Consider the following 12,881-nt stretch of genomic DNA (forward strand, 5'->3'; position numbering starts at 1 on the left):
CGACGCAAGCCCAAAATATTTAGAAGCTCTGTTTTAATTAGGCAGTACCCCCGCTGAGGCTCGACTGTGCAACTCAGGCGCTGCGTTTCTGTGAACTTCAGTAACCTGGTTACTGTCGACGCTCCTCGGTGGCCCGAGCCGCGCAAACTTTTTCTCAGGTTTGTGGATTAAATGGGTGAACTTTTGCCTCGACCCTCATGGCTTACGGTATGTGGTTGACTTCAGGCAGGGAGATTTTTACTGTGTTGGCAACGGTTTGTGCTCATATCAAAAATAATTACATCCAAAGAGTGACTGAAACTAAAAATAATGAAGGCTGTGTTTTTCGGATTCCACAGCAGGACGTTTTTAAATTTGAGATGCAAGCAGTGCACATTATAAAGAATCTGTGTCTGGTCCTAATACAGAGCCAGTCTCCTCTTACTTCTTAGCACCATCTCACTGGGTTCCAGTGCAAAATTACTAATGCTCATTTATGATATATAGCCTCAGTTTTTAAATATAGTAGCCAAACAGGTCAGGTCACTAAGTGGTATCAAAAATGCAGCTTCTTTCTCCAGTTTTCCTCTCTAACCTGATTTCTCCTGTTATGATCACTGATGATGTCTGTTAAAGTTAAATGCAGAGAACTCTTTGTGTGCCGACACATGCTGACCTCTTGGTTGGTTTTCTTCTCAGAGCTCAGAGCTTCTTGGACGCCGTTTAATTCAGCCGCGTGTCTCCTCATCACCTCCTCTATCGCCTTCCGCACCTGCTCCTTCAGTCGCTTCCTGTCCTCCTCGGCCTTCTCCGCCAGCCTCTTCTTCTCCTCCTCCAGCTTCAGCTGCACGCCGGCTCTCTCCGCCTCGACCTGTTCGATGTTCTTGTCGAGCTGGGAACGAATGCGGACCCTCTCCACTTCCAGCTCTTTGCGCAGGCGGTCCACCTCTTCCTCCTTCTCTCTCCTCACACGATCCTTGACCTCTTCCAGCTGTCTGTGGTGCGCTTCCTTTTCCTCGTCTCTTTCTCGCCGTATTCGGTTCCTTTCCTTCTCGAACTGATCCCTCTCCTGCTCCCGCTCCCTCCGCAGGCTCTCTCGTTCTTTTTCGATCTCCTTCTGCAGTTTGTCCCGCTCGTCGTCCGCGTGCTTCTGAATGCGACGCAGCTCTTCTGTCTGGGCTCTCACCATCTCTGAGCGCAAACTGGACAGTGCTTCAGCGTGCTATAAACACACAACACAGCACACTCATTCATGCTGTGCTTATATTTTTGTCCACATTGCAGTTTTACCATATGTGCATGTGTATGCGTGCTTACCTGGCGTATCTGCCTGGCGTGGTCGCTGTTGCGGCCGCTGCTCTGCAGCTCCAGCTCTCTGTTCCTACTCTGCAGACGACTCACCTGGCTCCTCAGCTCCTCCATTTCAGTGCACACACACACCTCACAGCCTCCTCGATTCAGCAGCTCCTCTAACACACAAAAGTGATTGATTGATCGTCTATAGCAGAAGCAGAATGGATCATCTGACCAGTTCTGACTGAGGAAGGGTTTGAATTAAAACCCATTACTGTGCAATAAATAAAACTCAGAGTTTTGTGCTGACGGGGTGAGATGCCAGTTTGATGAAACTGTTTGCCTTTGAGCAGGAATGAATAATTTGTTACATTTTCTCTACATATTATGGCAGCGTGAGTGGAAAACTTAATTAACGGCGGGTTTGAATGAGGAATGGGGACGTGCACCTGGCACAGCTTCAGTTTTTGCAAGCTCGCTTCGAGCAGGGCAGGTAAGATTGACAGGTGCGAGAGGCAGACTACCTGCTCTGCTCTGCAGCTCGTCTTCCTGCAGCAGCAGCCGCTCCTTGGCTACAGCGAGCTCCTCTTCAGCCCGCTTGGCCACGCCCTCGGCCTCAGACACACGCCTGCGATCCAGCTCCAGCTCTTCCTCCAAGTCCTGCAAGGGAGGGATAAAGGCCAGGAAGGAGTTTAGCATGAGGGCAATTAAGGTCAGGCGATGCGGAATAGTACTGCATGTTGACAAAAGGCCACGAGGGAATAGAAAAGGAAAAAGAAACAGACGAGAAAGAGAGAGAGAGAGGCTGACAGCAAATTTGACACAGATGAGGGAGGAGGGAGTGAACACAATCAGACAAACAGAAAAAAAAATGAGGGATGAAATGTGGTGAGTCAGGGTGCTGTCTTGCCCAGCTGCGAGCCTTTAATGGTCTGCTGTGAGGACTTACTGCATGTCAGCTCCATGCCAGCTCTCACAGGGCTTCTTAATGCTCATGCGTGAGGTGGTGCAGCGAATCTATCCTGCTCCTCATTAGCAGCTAGTTGGCAGTGGGAATAACACTCAGGGAAGGCAGCTTGTGGTTAGACAAGCAAGATGCCTCCCCCACCCCCGCTCACCCTCCACCCCCCAGCTCTGCTTCTACTTCAGTCCCTTCTTTCCCATCAACACTATTAGCTGGGCGCATCAGAGACAGGAAGCTGCAACATTTCAATTTCCCTTCCCAGCGTTGGATTATGCACGCAGGGACGAGAGAAAAGGCGCGTACCTGTATTCGCTCTTGCAGCTTCACTGTGTTTCTCTTGCTCTCGGCTAGCCTCTCCAGGTGACTCTCCACCTCTGCCTCGGCCCTCTTCACCCTCTCCCGCAGAGCGCTGTGCATCCCTTTCTTCTCCTCCTCTTCCCTCTCCTCCCACCTCTGCCGCTCTTCCCTCCACTCCGCCTCTATCTTCTTCCTCATTTCCTCTCCCTCCTCGTTTAGATCGTTCACCTTTCGCTCCCATTGCTCCCTCTCCTCCTTCACGGCTCGCCTCTTCTCCTCCTCCGCTCGACCCCTCTCCTCCTTTAGTGCCTTTAGCTCCTCCAGGAGGGCTTTAATCCTTTCCTCACACTGCTCCATTTTCCTCTCCTCCTCCTCCTTCTTCTTTTCCTCCTCATCTTCTCTTTGCCTATCCTCCTCCTTCCTGTTTTTCTCCTCATCAACGACTGTTTTCTGGAGCTCCTCGCACTTGGCATCCAGTTGCTGGATCTGCTCCTCAGCATTCTCCAGTTCTTTGCTCAGTCTCAGGTTTTCCTCCTGGGCAACACTGATCTGGGCCTTGGCCTCCTGCAGGTTTTCCTGCGCACCCTGGAGCTTTTCCTCAAACTCTTTTCTTAGCTCTGCTTCCGTTTCACGCTCCCTCTCCTCCGCCTGGATGCGGAAGAACTCAAAGTCCGCCTGCACCTGGAGCCACAGAGGACGAGAGAATAACTCACACATATAAACCTTTGGTAGTGACAACTTTCCCTAAAAAGCACCTAATTTTTCTCCAACAACTCTCGGAAAAGCCTTTCACACTTTGTTCCATGCTACAATGACACTTATGCAATAACAAATGCATGCTTGTTCAAAGGTGTTTCACTGTGCTGAGATCTGGGAACTGTACAGACGGCTGGAGCGAACAGTGTGGACACAGACTATACAAACCATTTGTAAAAGGCCAGACTGGCCAATTAGTAGTAACGCTGTGACATTCACACAATACTCAGTATGTGGCAAAACATCATTACCAGCCTGCAATGTCGAGCTCAGGCAACTCAGAGCCGCAAAAAACTTCTTCAAAAGTCACAAAACCAGAAATCAGAAAGAAGCCTCAACATGCAGCAAGCTGCAAACATTATAAACCAAGGGGGGAGACACTGTGTGGGTTTCTTTGACATAGCTCCATATTAGTTATATTAGCTATACAGTTATATAACTATGACTTCTTTTTTTTTTTTTGCAAAATAAGCCTTATTTGAACCCAAAGATTTGCCGTTTTCTGGCATTTATGGAACCCTTATTCTTAATAGTTAGATCTGCAGTAATGTGTGTTGACACTGTTCGATACTGTGATAACAAATAAACAAATACTATATGCTTATTAGCTATCCATTCACTGCTAACATAGACTCCAGGCACCACTGCTTTTACTGAAAAAATGTTCACATGCTAGGAGTTTATAAGGAATAAAATTATTATTTTCCAGAGGTGAATTTCAGGAATTCTTCTGTAACATTGTAATATTTATGCAAAAACAAATATACACTGCAACACTGCTCACTCAGCAGCCACTTTGTTAGCTGTACCTAAAGAGTGCTGTGAAAATATCCCAAACAACATTACACCATCAGCAGCCTGAACCGCTTATACACGGCAGAAGGGAGCCATGCTTTCATGTTTTCGATGCCAAATTCGGACACTATCGCCTCAATGTCACGGCAGAAATCGAGACTCATTAGATCAGGCAACATTTTTCTAATCTTCTGTTGTGCAGTTTTGGGGAGCTCATGCAAACCATAGCCTCAGTTTCCTGTTCTTATCTGACAGTAGTTGCACCTAATGTGGTCTTCTGTTGCTGTCGTCCTTTGTGTGTGTTCAGAGATGCTCTTCTGCATAGCACCTTCTTAACAAGTGGACATTTAAGAAGTTACTGTTGCCTTTCTATTAGCTTGCAGCAGTCCTGCCATTCATTTCTGACCACTGACATCATGAACAAGGCATTTTAACTTCACCTCACTGGATATTTTCTGTTTTTTGGCCCATTTTGTGTAAGGCTTAGAGGCGGTTGTGCGGAAGATCTCAGCAGCAGTAGTCTGATTTAAAAAGTGCCAAAACAAGATAATACTACGAAACTAAAGATGTTAGAGACAAATTTTACTAGCATAAGTGTTATGTTTGTGATTATATAGATGTTATGTCATTTATGCTCATAGGTACCTGTGAGAGATATCATGCAGTGTTTTGACACACTCACATTCTCATAGTTTTTGCACCAGTGGCGCTACGACACTCGTCTGCTCTAAAGGCGATAAGGCTTTCTTTTACTGGCGCATTAATCCTGTTCCAGGTTGTTTGATGTGTGCCACTTATCGTTGTCTGTAGCCTGTTTCACTTAAAAACACATCCCTGTGGTTCATACGTTGAAAGCCTGTCTACGTGAGTCTGGTAGGTTTGTACAGGTGTTTTCTTGTATCAGACCCGCGCTGATCTACATGCTTTGACTCGAGAAAATGACAGTAGGACATGAAAAAACATGACAGATGCCAGACATGCCAGACAGATAACAAGGAAAAACATTTCAAAATAAAAGTTTTAGGTCCCTGTGTGCATTTTTTATGTATTTAGTTGTTAAGACGCTTTTTTGTTTCCCCCCGCGGACTCGATAGGAAAGCCATGTGGGTGTTTACGATTCATGTTGATGTTTTATTGTGGTGCACAGCATATAAATTATGAAGACTGGGTAAAGTAACGGGCTTTCTGAGCGAGGCTGGCTGCCGTAGGTCATGTTAGGGCCAGGTTTGATTTGCTGCCCTCACTGGGAGGTTAGACATTAAATTACAGAGACACAACAAGGACCCCGACCCCCAACCCCATAAACAAGGACTCACACATGCACACACCTGGGCCCCGACTCGCTGCTGCTCATCCAGAGATTCCTGCAGCTCCAGGAGGCGTGTCCTCAGGGCTGACCCCTCCCCTTCGTGGCACGTCTCCATCAGGATCCGGTGCAGCTCGTCGTGGTGGGCGTTGCTCAACGCCTGCAGGGCCGCCTCCTGCTCCTCATTCTTCATGTTCAGAGAATAAATCACCTGGAGCATCAGCAACAAGAGGGCAAAGATTCAAGAGCTGTGCACATTTAAGCCTTCAAGACACAAACACTAAAAATTAGAAAGATATTAATCTATGTTTGCTTGTTTGTGTCTTCTTGCCTCCCTGCATTATTTTTCCACTTGAGTGTTGTGTATATAAGGTGGAGGAAGAAGGGCATCTTCTAAAAAGTGATGTGAAAAACATTTTTTTTTAAATGTTCAACTGTTTTGTTTTGTTTCACTGTATTTTTTCCTCTATTAAATGTGCGAGCCATTGTTAAATAAGCATTTTGACTACAGATTATAAAAAAACATTCACTAAAGCTCGTGTCCATTAAAAGCAGCAGCTTATCCTCTCTTTAAGGGATACATGACACTTTATCTTTGCAGATAAATGCGAACTAATCACCACTCATGGACGTTTTTAATGTTAATGCATTGCTTATGCTCATCACAGTGTGTTGAGTTCATGCTTCAAACTGCATGCCTTTGACTCCCTCAGTCTTGGAAAGTTAATACCAGACTTCTTTGTGATTATTTTGAGGTGTCTTTTTTTCACTTGCTGAATGGTGCTTGAAAAGTCCACATTTGTATCCACTCTACAGATACGTGATATTAGATCACTTACCTCCATAAATAAACCACCAAGTCTAATATTTTTTGACTTGCTTGGTTAACTCCCCTTTTTTTAATCCACCAAAATCTGATGACTTCAGAATCCATCAAGCAACGCAGCAGAGATCCCAAAGGTCAAGAGACTGAAAAAAATGCCCTTTTGTGTAGCACTTTTATTAGTTTTGCAACCAAATGCAGAATATTTGAAACCTGAATGGTGAGTCATTGTTGAGAGATATGGAGCAAATAATGAATTTCCACAATTTGATATGAAAAGATTAAAAATGACCTTGGCCACCTTGTTAAAAATATGCACGTATTGAGAGTAAAACTTCAATATTTTATGAGGGTTTTCAGTCTCATATGAGCAAACCTGGTTATATCCTTATGGCAGCTTTATGCTAACAAATATTACAGCAATACAGTGTTTTATCACGTATATCCTGTTACAGTGATAGAGTCACATATTAAACAGGGGCTGTAATGAGGGCAGGATGTGTATAAACAATCACCTGTGAGCTAAAAGCTAATGTTTCAGTCTGCTTTCAGAAACTATTTCTTCTCCTGGATCTCATCAATATGATGCGGCACCATTGTGATGCCTCACAGCTGGGTTTGAATCCTCTGACCGGCTAGGACCTTTCTGTGTGGAGTGTCGCATGTTCTCTTTCTCCCAGACTCCAAAGGCATGCATGTTAATTTCTAATATAGTGCCATGGCTGTAGCCTGCCTCTCATTCTATGACAGCTATAAGAAATATAAGAATATAAGAAAATTGATGGATGGAAAGTTTTAATAATGTCAGAGGGAGAATATATCCTGATCATCTTGGGCACACAAGGTTGCACAAACCCTCTGTTTGTGAAAGACAGCCAATCAAAAGAGAGTTGGATTAAAGACAGAGGAGTTCAAACTGGCTGCACCAAGAACCAGCTAAAAAAAATAACAATTTTGTACTGTGAATTATGCAAATGTACCATAGCGGAGACCAAAACTAAAACTATAGAAAAGATGGGAAGGGGAGACAGATCTCCAGCCGTTGCTAACACAAAGACCCAGACAGCCATTTACACCTAGATTTGCTAATTAGCCTAAACATGGATGTCTTTGGACTTTTGGTGGAAGCTGGAGCGCTCAGAGAGAACATGCCAACTCCTCACAGAAAGCCCAGAGGATTCAACCCCAGGACCTCCTCGCTGTAAGGCAACAGTGCTCTCCACCAGTCGAAATAATATTCGACTTTAAATAGTAACACTGACAAACTGTGTGTCTGAGCCACGGACAGTCAGGCTTTATGCAGCGATGCCTGTCAGCATGTATGGAGCCTCCCTTCAACCTCTCCATATAGAGCGCTACTAACCTATGAAATACGGCCTGTTTCTCCCCACTATTCACTTTACCCCCTGCGCCATGTCATCATCTCCTCCTGGTGACCCTGACGTCTCACTTATCCACTTGCAGAGGTGTGTGCGTGTGTGTTTGTGTGGACTCACACGCATGCGCGTACTGTATCCGGGAGACACATGGGCTCATATTTTACTCAGACGCCTCTCTGTCTGCAGCTGGTACAGGCCTGCCGGACATTCCCTGTGTCCCTGTCTCTGCCCAATGTGTGTGTGTGTGTGTGTGTGTGTGTGTGTGTGTGTGTGTGTGTGTGTGTGTGTGTGTGCGTGCGTGCGTGCATGTCATTAATCCTCTCTCACACACATTTACATTACCTCGACACTGTCAGTCTCCAGTAATCTGTTATGTATTTATTGTAAAGCAGGTTTTGGTATTGGTGTCAAATGTGAGATTTCTCTATCTCCTGTCCATCAGACGCTGGTGGAGTATGTCACACCGATGTGCAAACTTTAGCAAACAGTGACTCATGACAGGGAGGAATGAAGAGGACTCTGAAACGGGGACAGGCTCTAAGGGGGAGGACGTTCTTTGCTGTCCTCTTTGGCTGGTTTGAAAGTGAGAGCATAGAGAAAAAAAGAGATTTAATGAAGGTTATTAGATAATACCTATTAATAATGCAGACCAGTGGTTCCCATCCTTGGGTTTGGACCCCTGAGGGGTTACAAAGTACACCTGCAGACACCTGAACTTTACACCCAACTCTGTTCGTTAACATGCTGTCGAAACAGCCTGCACTCTTCTGGGAAAAGTTTCCAAATCAGAATCAGAATTTCCACAACATTTTGGGGTCTGACTGCCGGGATTTGCTCCCATTGAGCTAAAACAGCACACGTGAGGTCATCTACAAATGGTACATGATACAGCCTAGCCTGCAGTCTGCATGGCAATTTATCCCAGAGGTGCTGGACGGTGTCGAGGTCGAGGCTCTGGAATTTTTCAGCACCAAGCTCATAAGCTAAAAGATGTGAAGACTGATGTCTTGGAAACAGGATCTAAAATGGTTACCACACATTCAGATAGATTTAAGAGGGACCTATTAGTAACTTTGCATATTTGCCATATCGAGTACATCTGAAGTATTGACCTACGAGAGTCACCTTTTCATTCCTCTGAAAATTAATCACTTGACCTAATCTAAGAAGGAAAAGTGATCAGCCCAAGCTCACTCAGCGATGTATTAAGCAGCTATCGCTGCTTTATCTTTAGAGTTACAGGACAGGTAGGAAACCGCTGATCTAAATCTGTATGACATGTTTTATCTTTATCATAGAAGCAGTGACATCTATGCACTTGAAAAATCCACTCTTGTTCTATTTCATGCACTCGGGTGGGGGTTGGAGGAGGCTTGCTGCTACTCTAGAAGTTTGCTGCCTTACCTATTTAAAGTATAGGTAGGATATTTATATGTCACTAGCATGAATGAGTCACTTAAGCGGCTCCGTTTGTCTGCTACCGCTGCGCTTACCATTATCTGTTCATTTTTATTCACGCAGACAGTGGCTGCTGTTTAGCGTCAGCTCACTTTAAGGTCAGATTTAAGGAAACCCGCTTTCACACAGTTAAGTAAAACTACTACATGCCATCACGAACAGTATTTATCGGATTTATTTTAGGAGGTGGGATTAAAGACAGCTTCACACTTTGATTCAGCTCTCTGGGTTTAAATCTTTGGCAGTTTGGCCAGAGAGCGGCGAGAGCCCGCCACTGCAAATTCTGCCTCGAGATCCCCTTATCGATCCTGCCGGTCGATAATGTTATTCATGTGGCCTCACAAGCCAGTGCCCGTGCTCATTGACAGTAACTTCATAGTCAGCAAAGCATGAAATTAATATTCTGTCTACAGTGTAAAGGAGAGCAAGAGACAAGGCAGCTGAAACTGGAGTGAGACGTAGACTTGACTCGCTCGGTGCACAGAGGAGAGGTTAGGCAAAGAGACAAAGCAAGCGTGCACACAAACACACACTCTCTTACATCAGCCGCCCTCTCCCACTCTCACACATACCTCCACACATATCAAAGAGGGTACTGGGTGTGCTGGATTACAAAGCAGGGAACACAGCGCCTAGTGTACACTCGATAGGGTAAGTGCAGGAAATCCAAAGACAGAATTAGAGCCACCAGTCTGACGTGTAGGTGTGCACATAAGCACACACTTTAATATGCTACTGTTGATCTCTGTGAGTCATGCAGAGACACTACTCCTCTCTCTGTAGTCGCGTTTGTGTGTGTGTGTGTGTGTGTGTGTGTGTGTGTGTGTGTGTGTGTGTGTGTGTGTGCATGCAACCTTATGTGAACATTCACAACAGCTGGCCTGACACGGTCAGCTCTCAATTCCTTCCCATTGGCTTCTTTTGCCATGTAAACACACTCCGACGTGCTGCTGTTTTATCTTTAGCAGCACCCATTCAGCCAGGGCAGACTGCTCTCACTGATGGGGGGAGAGGTGTGTGTGTGGGGGGGGAATCGTGCAAGTCGGGATGGGTGAGTGGAAGAGAGAGGCAGACGTGAGGAGGTGTGTTAAGTAGAAGCCCATATGTGCGGGTGTGTTTGTGCGTGTGTGCCTCCATGCACACAGAATATGGGTTATTAAATATATAAGGTTACCACAGCTGACCCATTTCCTACTTCCTCTCCTCTGCTCTCCACCCCCCAAACAACTCAAATAAACCATGTGCCACATGCCCAGCATCCCAAAGCTCAGGGGAAACCAAACACACCAAATATGTGTATCGATGATTCTTATATTTCAGCCGCGCTCCGGGTTTCATTTACTGTGGTCGCCCCAGAGCTAAAGCGGGGCTGGCATGGCATGCCATGAAGTTTCAGAGGAGACAAAAACAAGTCCTGGCTTCTGTGGAGGGAGATCAGGGTGGAAAGGAACAGAGGGGCCACAAGAGGCTGAAGGACGGGGCTGGCGAATTCTCCTAACAAGCACAGACACAAGTGCTGACCCCTCATCTGTGTCATCTTTGTTTGCCTGGGCCTGTGTGCATGATAGGAAGTCCTTTTTTTTAAGACACAGAGGTGCATCCACAAGGGAAGATGAGAAGTGCACAGTCATCAGTAACTGTCATAGCTCAACAAGCCATGGGTCATGCCCTGCTTCTGTGAGCATTATTGTGAAGATACAGAGAGGGTGAATCCTCACATGCAGCTGCTGCAGCTGTTAAACTCCCTGATAAACACAGAGAAATGCCATGTTGGTGTACCAAGCTGTTAATTAACTGTGGGGATTCATCTGTTTCACACCACAGTTAATTGATAGCACACCTTTGGAGTCGTTTTTCTCTCTGTTGGTCAGACAAAGAAGCATCACCCTGGGCTCTGGCCCAGCGAGCTGTGGAATTGTTTTAATATCCTAAACGCCCAGATTATACATTGATGCACGGTGAAGGTAATCCATAAATCTACTGATTGATTAAAATTGCATCAGTTCTAATTGCTGCCTGATGTCTGGTGCTCGGGATCTGCAGCTGTCAGTCACGAAGCTGATCCAAGTTTTCCCGTCGTTATCCCGAGAATGTAAAACGTGTAGACCTATGTACCGACTTTATAGCTTCTATTACCAGCCTGCTCCTTTTTAATTACTATTTATTTATTTATTTTAAACTACGGATTTCATGTGTATTTTCATTTATTTTGACGCTCCGTCCGTGTCTGAGTGTGAGGCAGCCAGCGGATCATCAGTCAGCCTGACAGGAGTGACATCCGGGCGGCGCGCCTCCCTCCCTCTCTCGGTGTCACCGGCGGGTCTTACCTTGGTGAGCTGAGCGATCTTCTTGCACATCTTGCTGTGCATTTGATAGTCGTACAGCTCCTGCTCGATGTTGGAGAACTCTGCCGCAGTCCCGTTAACGGCGGAGCCCGGCCCGGGGGGCTGTGCAGCCTTACCGGCGCCTGAAGCCATAACGAAGCCCCCCAGGGGAACTTCCCAGCCCGGAGGATAGTCAGAAATGATCCCGCCGCCTCGCAGATGAAAATCCCCACCAGAAATCGTGTCAACTTTTTTACTTGCGCATCTCATTCCCCCGTCGGCACACCCTCTCCCGCGAACGGCATCTCGAGTAATCCGCTGCAAAACATTTGGGAGTAAATCGCCGGGGCTCTCCTCGTGCGTTCCCGTTGTTGCCCCCCTCTCCTGCTGCCCGCCCGGTGATCGCCGAGGTCACACGCTGGAAGTCCATCGGGGACGCGCTCGCGCCGACCGACCCTTTTCCTGTTGTCAACGGATTTTTTCCCCTCCTTCTTAGTCTACAGGGAGCGCTGGAGGATGAAGGCGTACAGTCCGACCACCTGTCTCGCGGCAGGGGCGGAGCGGGGCGTGCGTATCCTATGGAACATTACCGGAGACAGCTCGAGAGGCGCACTGCTGCAGTGCTGCCCCGCCCCTACCGGAGCTGCTGTATCAAAGACGATCAGCGCGCGGATGGGAGGTGGAGGAGGAGGAGGGGGTCTCTGGGGTCCAGTCGTGTGATTTTACTCCATCAGTCAGATAAAAGGGAAGCACTGAGGGCAGTGTCAGTTGCTGTGGACTACGAGCACACGATAAACCACATGCATTGACTGTGGACTGATTTCATTGAAAAAAAAGAACAACTACTAGCACTCACTATAAAGGGTGGATTAGCACAGATGAAGGAACTTCCCACACAGTCATTTGTTTCTTAAACACACTACTTTCCAAGTACACATGCACACCTCGTTGTCTCAAAGAAAACCCTTGCAAGCAAATGAGAGCGCAGTGACTCACTATACGAGTGGACTCCATTTACTAAATATTCATTTCTCCACCTTAAAGGTGTAGCCTGCTCCAGAAATGTGTTGCTGCGGTTTTTCATAGCGTTTGGTGGACTGACAGAGACAGGTTTAAAAAAAAATGCAGCAGAGTGTCAGGATGTAATGAGAGGATCCAAATGCAGGGACATTAACATGATTTTTTTTTTCAAGGGTTATAACCGACCAGAGGGAGCTCATGGGAAATCAGAATATGCTTTCAGAACTAAAAATCACTTGAAACTGGTTGAAAATCTAGTGAATTGTAATGATTTTAATGTGCACAAAGGTAACTACTGACAAAAATACAGTGGACTCTTCTTTTTTTAAAGAAATTAAGGAAAGGTACGTGAGAGGATGTCCATCGTTCAAAACCAGGCTTTTAAACCAATAGATTTTACTGCATGTAATATTATTTAACATTATGCAGATATACATTTTCAGTGATGTGTTGACGGGGAGAAAACAGTTTTTCCGGTTGTAATTTA

At 46.1% G+C, this 12,881-nt stretch overlaps 1 protein-coding gene across 4 annotated transcripts in view; it reads right to left on the reverse strand.

Annotated features, from left to right (window-relative positions):
- Positions 1-12,020, reverse strand: part of fam184b (family with sequence similarity 184 member B) — a 31,836-nt gene extending 19,816 nt beyond the window's left edge. For 3 of the 4 annotated variants that reach the window (XM_076884923.1, XM_076884924.1, XM_076884922.1), the window contains exons 1-6: positions 11,378-12,020; positions 5,401-5,601; positions 2,540-3,214; positions 1,797-1,932; positions 1,297-1,448; positions 656-1,201 (exon numbers count right to left, since the gene is read on the reverse strand). In XM_076884923.1, the coding sequence (XP_076741038.1) occupies positions 656-1,201; positions 1,297-1,448; positions 1,797-1,932; positions 2,540-3,214; positions 5,401-5,601; positions 11,378-11,644 (1,977 nt within the window). In that variant the 5' untranslated portion in view covers positions 11,645-12,020. The remainder of the gene's footprint in view (positions 1-655; positions 1,202-1,296; positions 1,449-1,796; positions 1,933-2,539; positions 3,215-5,400; positions 5,602-11,377) is intronic. The other variant, XM_004564331.5, reaches the window with a different exon arrangement.
- Positions 12,021-12,881: the final 861 nt, after the last annotated feature.

This window comes from Maylandia zebra, linkage group LG6 (genome assembly GCF_041146795.1).
Source record: "Maylandia zebra isolate NMK-2024a linkage group LG6, Mzebra_GT3a, whole genome shotgun sequence".
Taxonomy (NCBI): domain Eukaryota; kingdom Metazoa; phylum Chordata; class Actinopteri; order Cichliformes; family Cichlidae; genus Maylandia; species Maylandia zebra.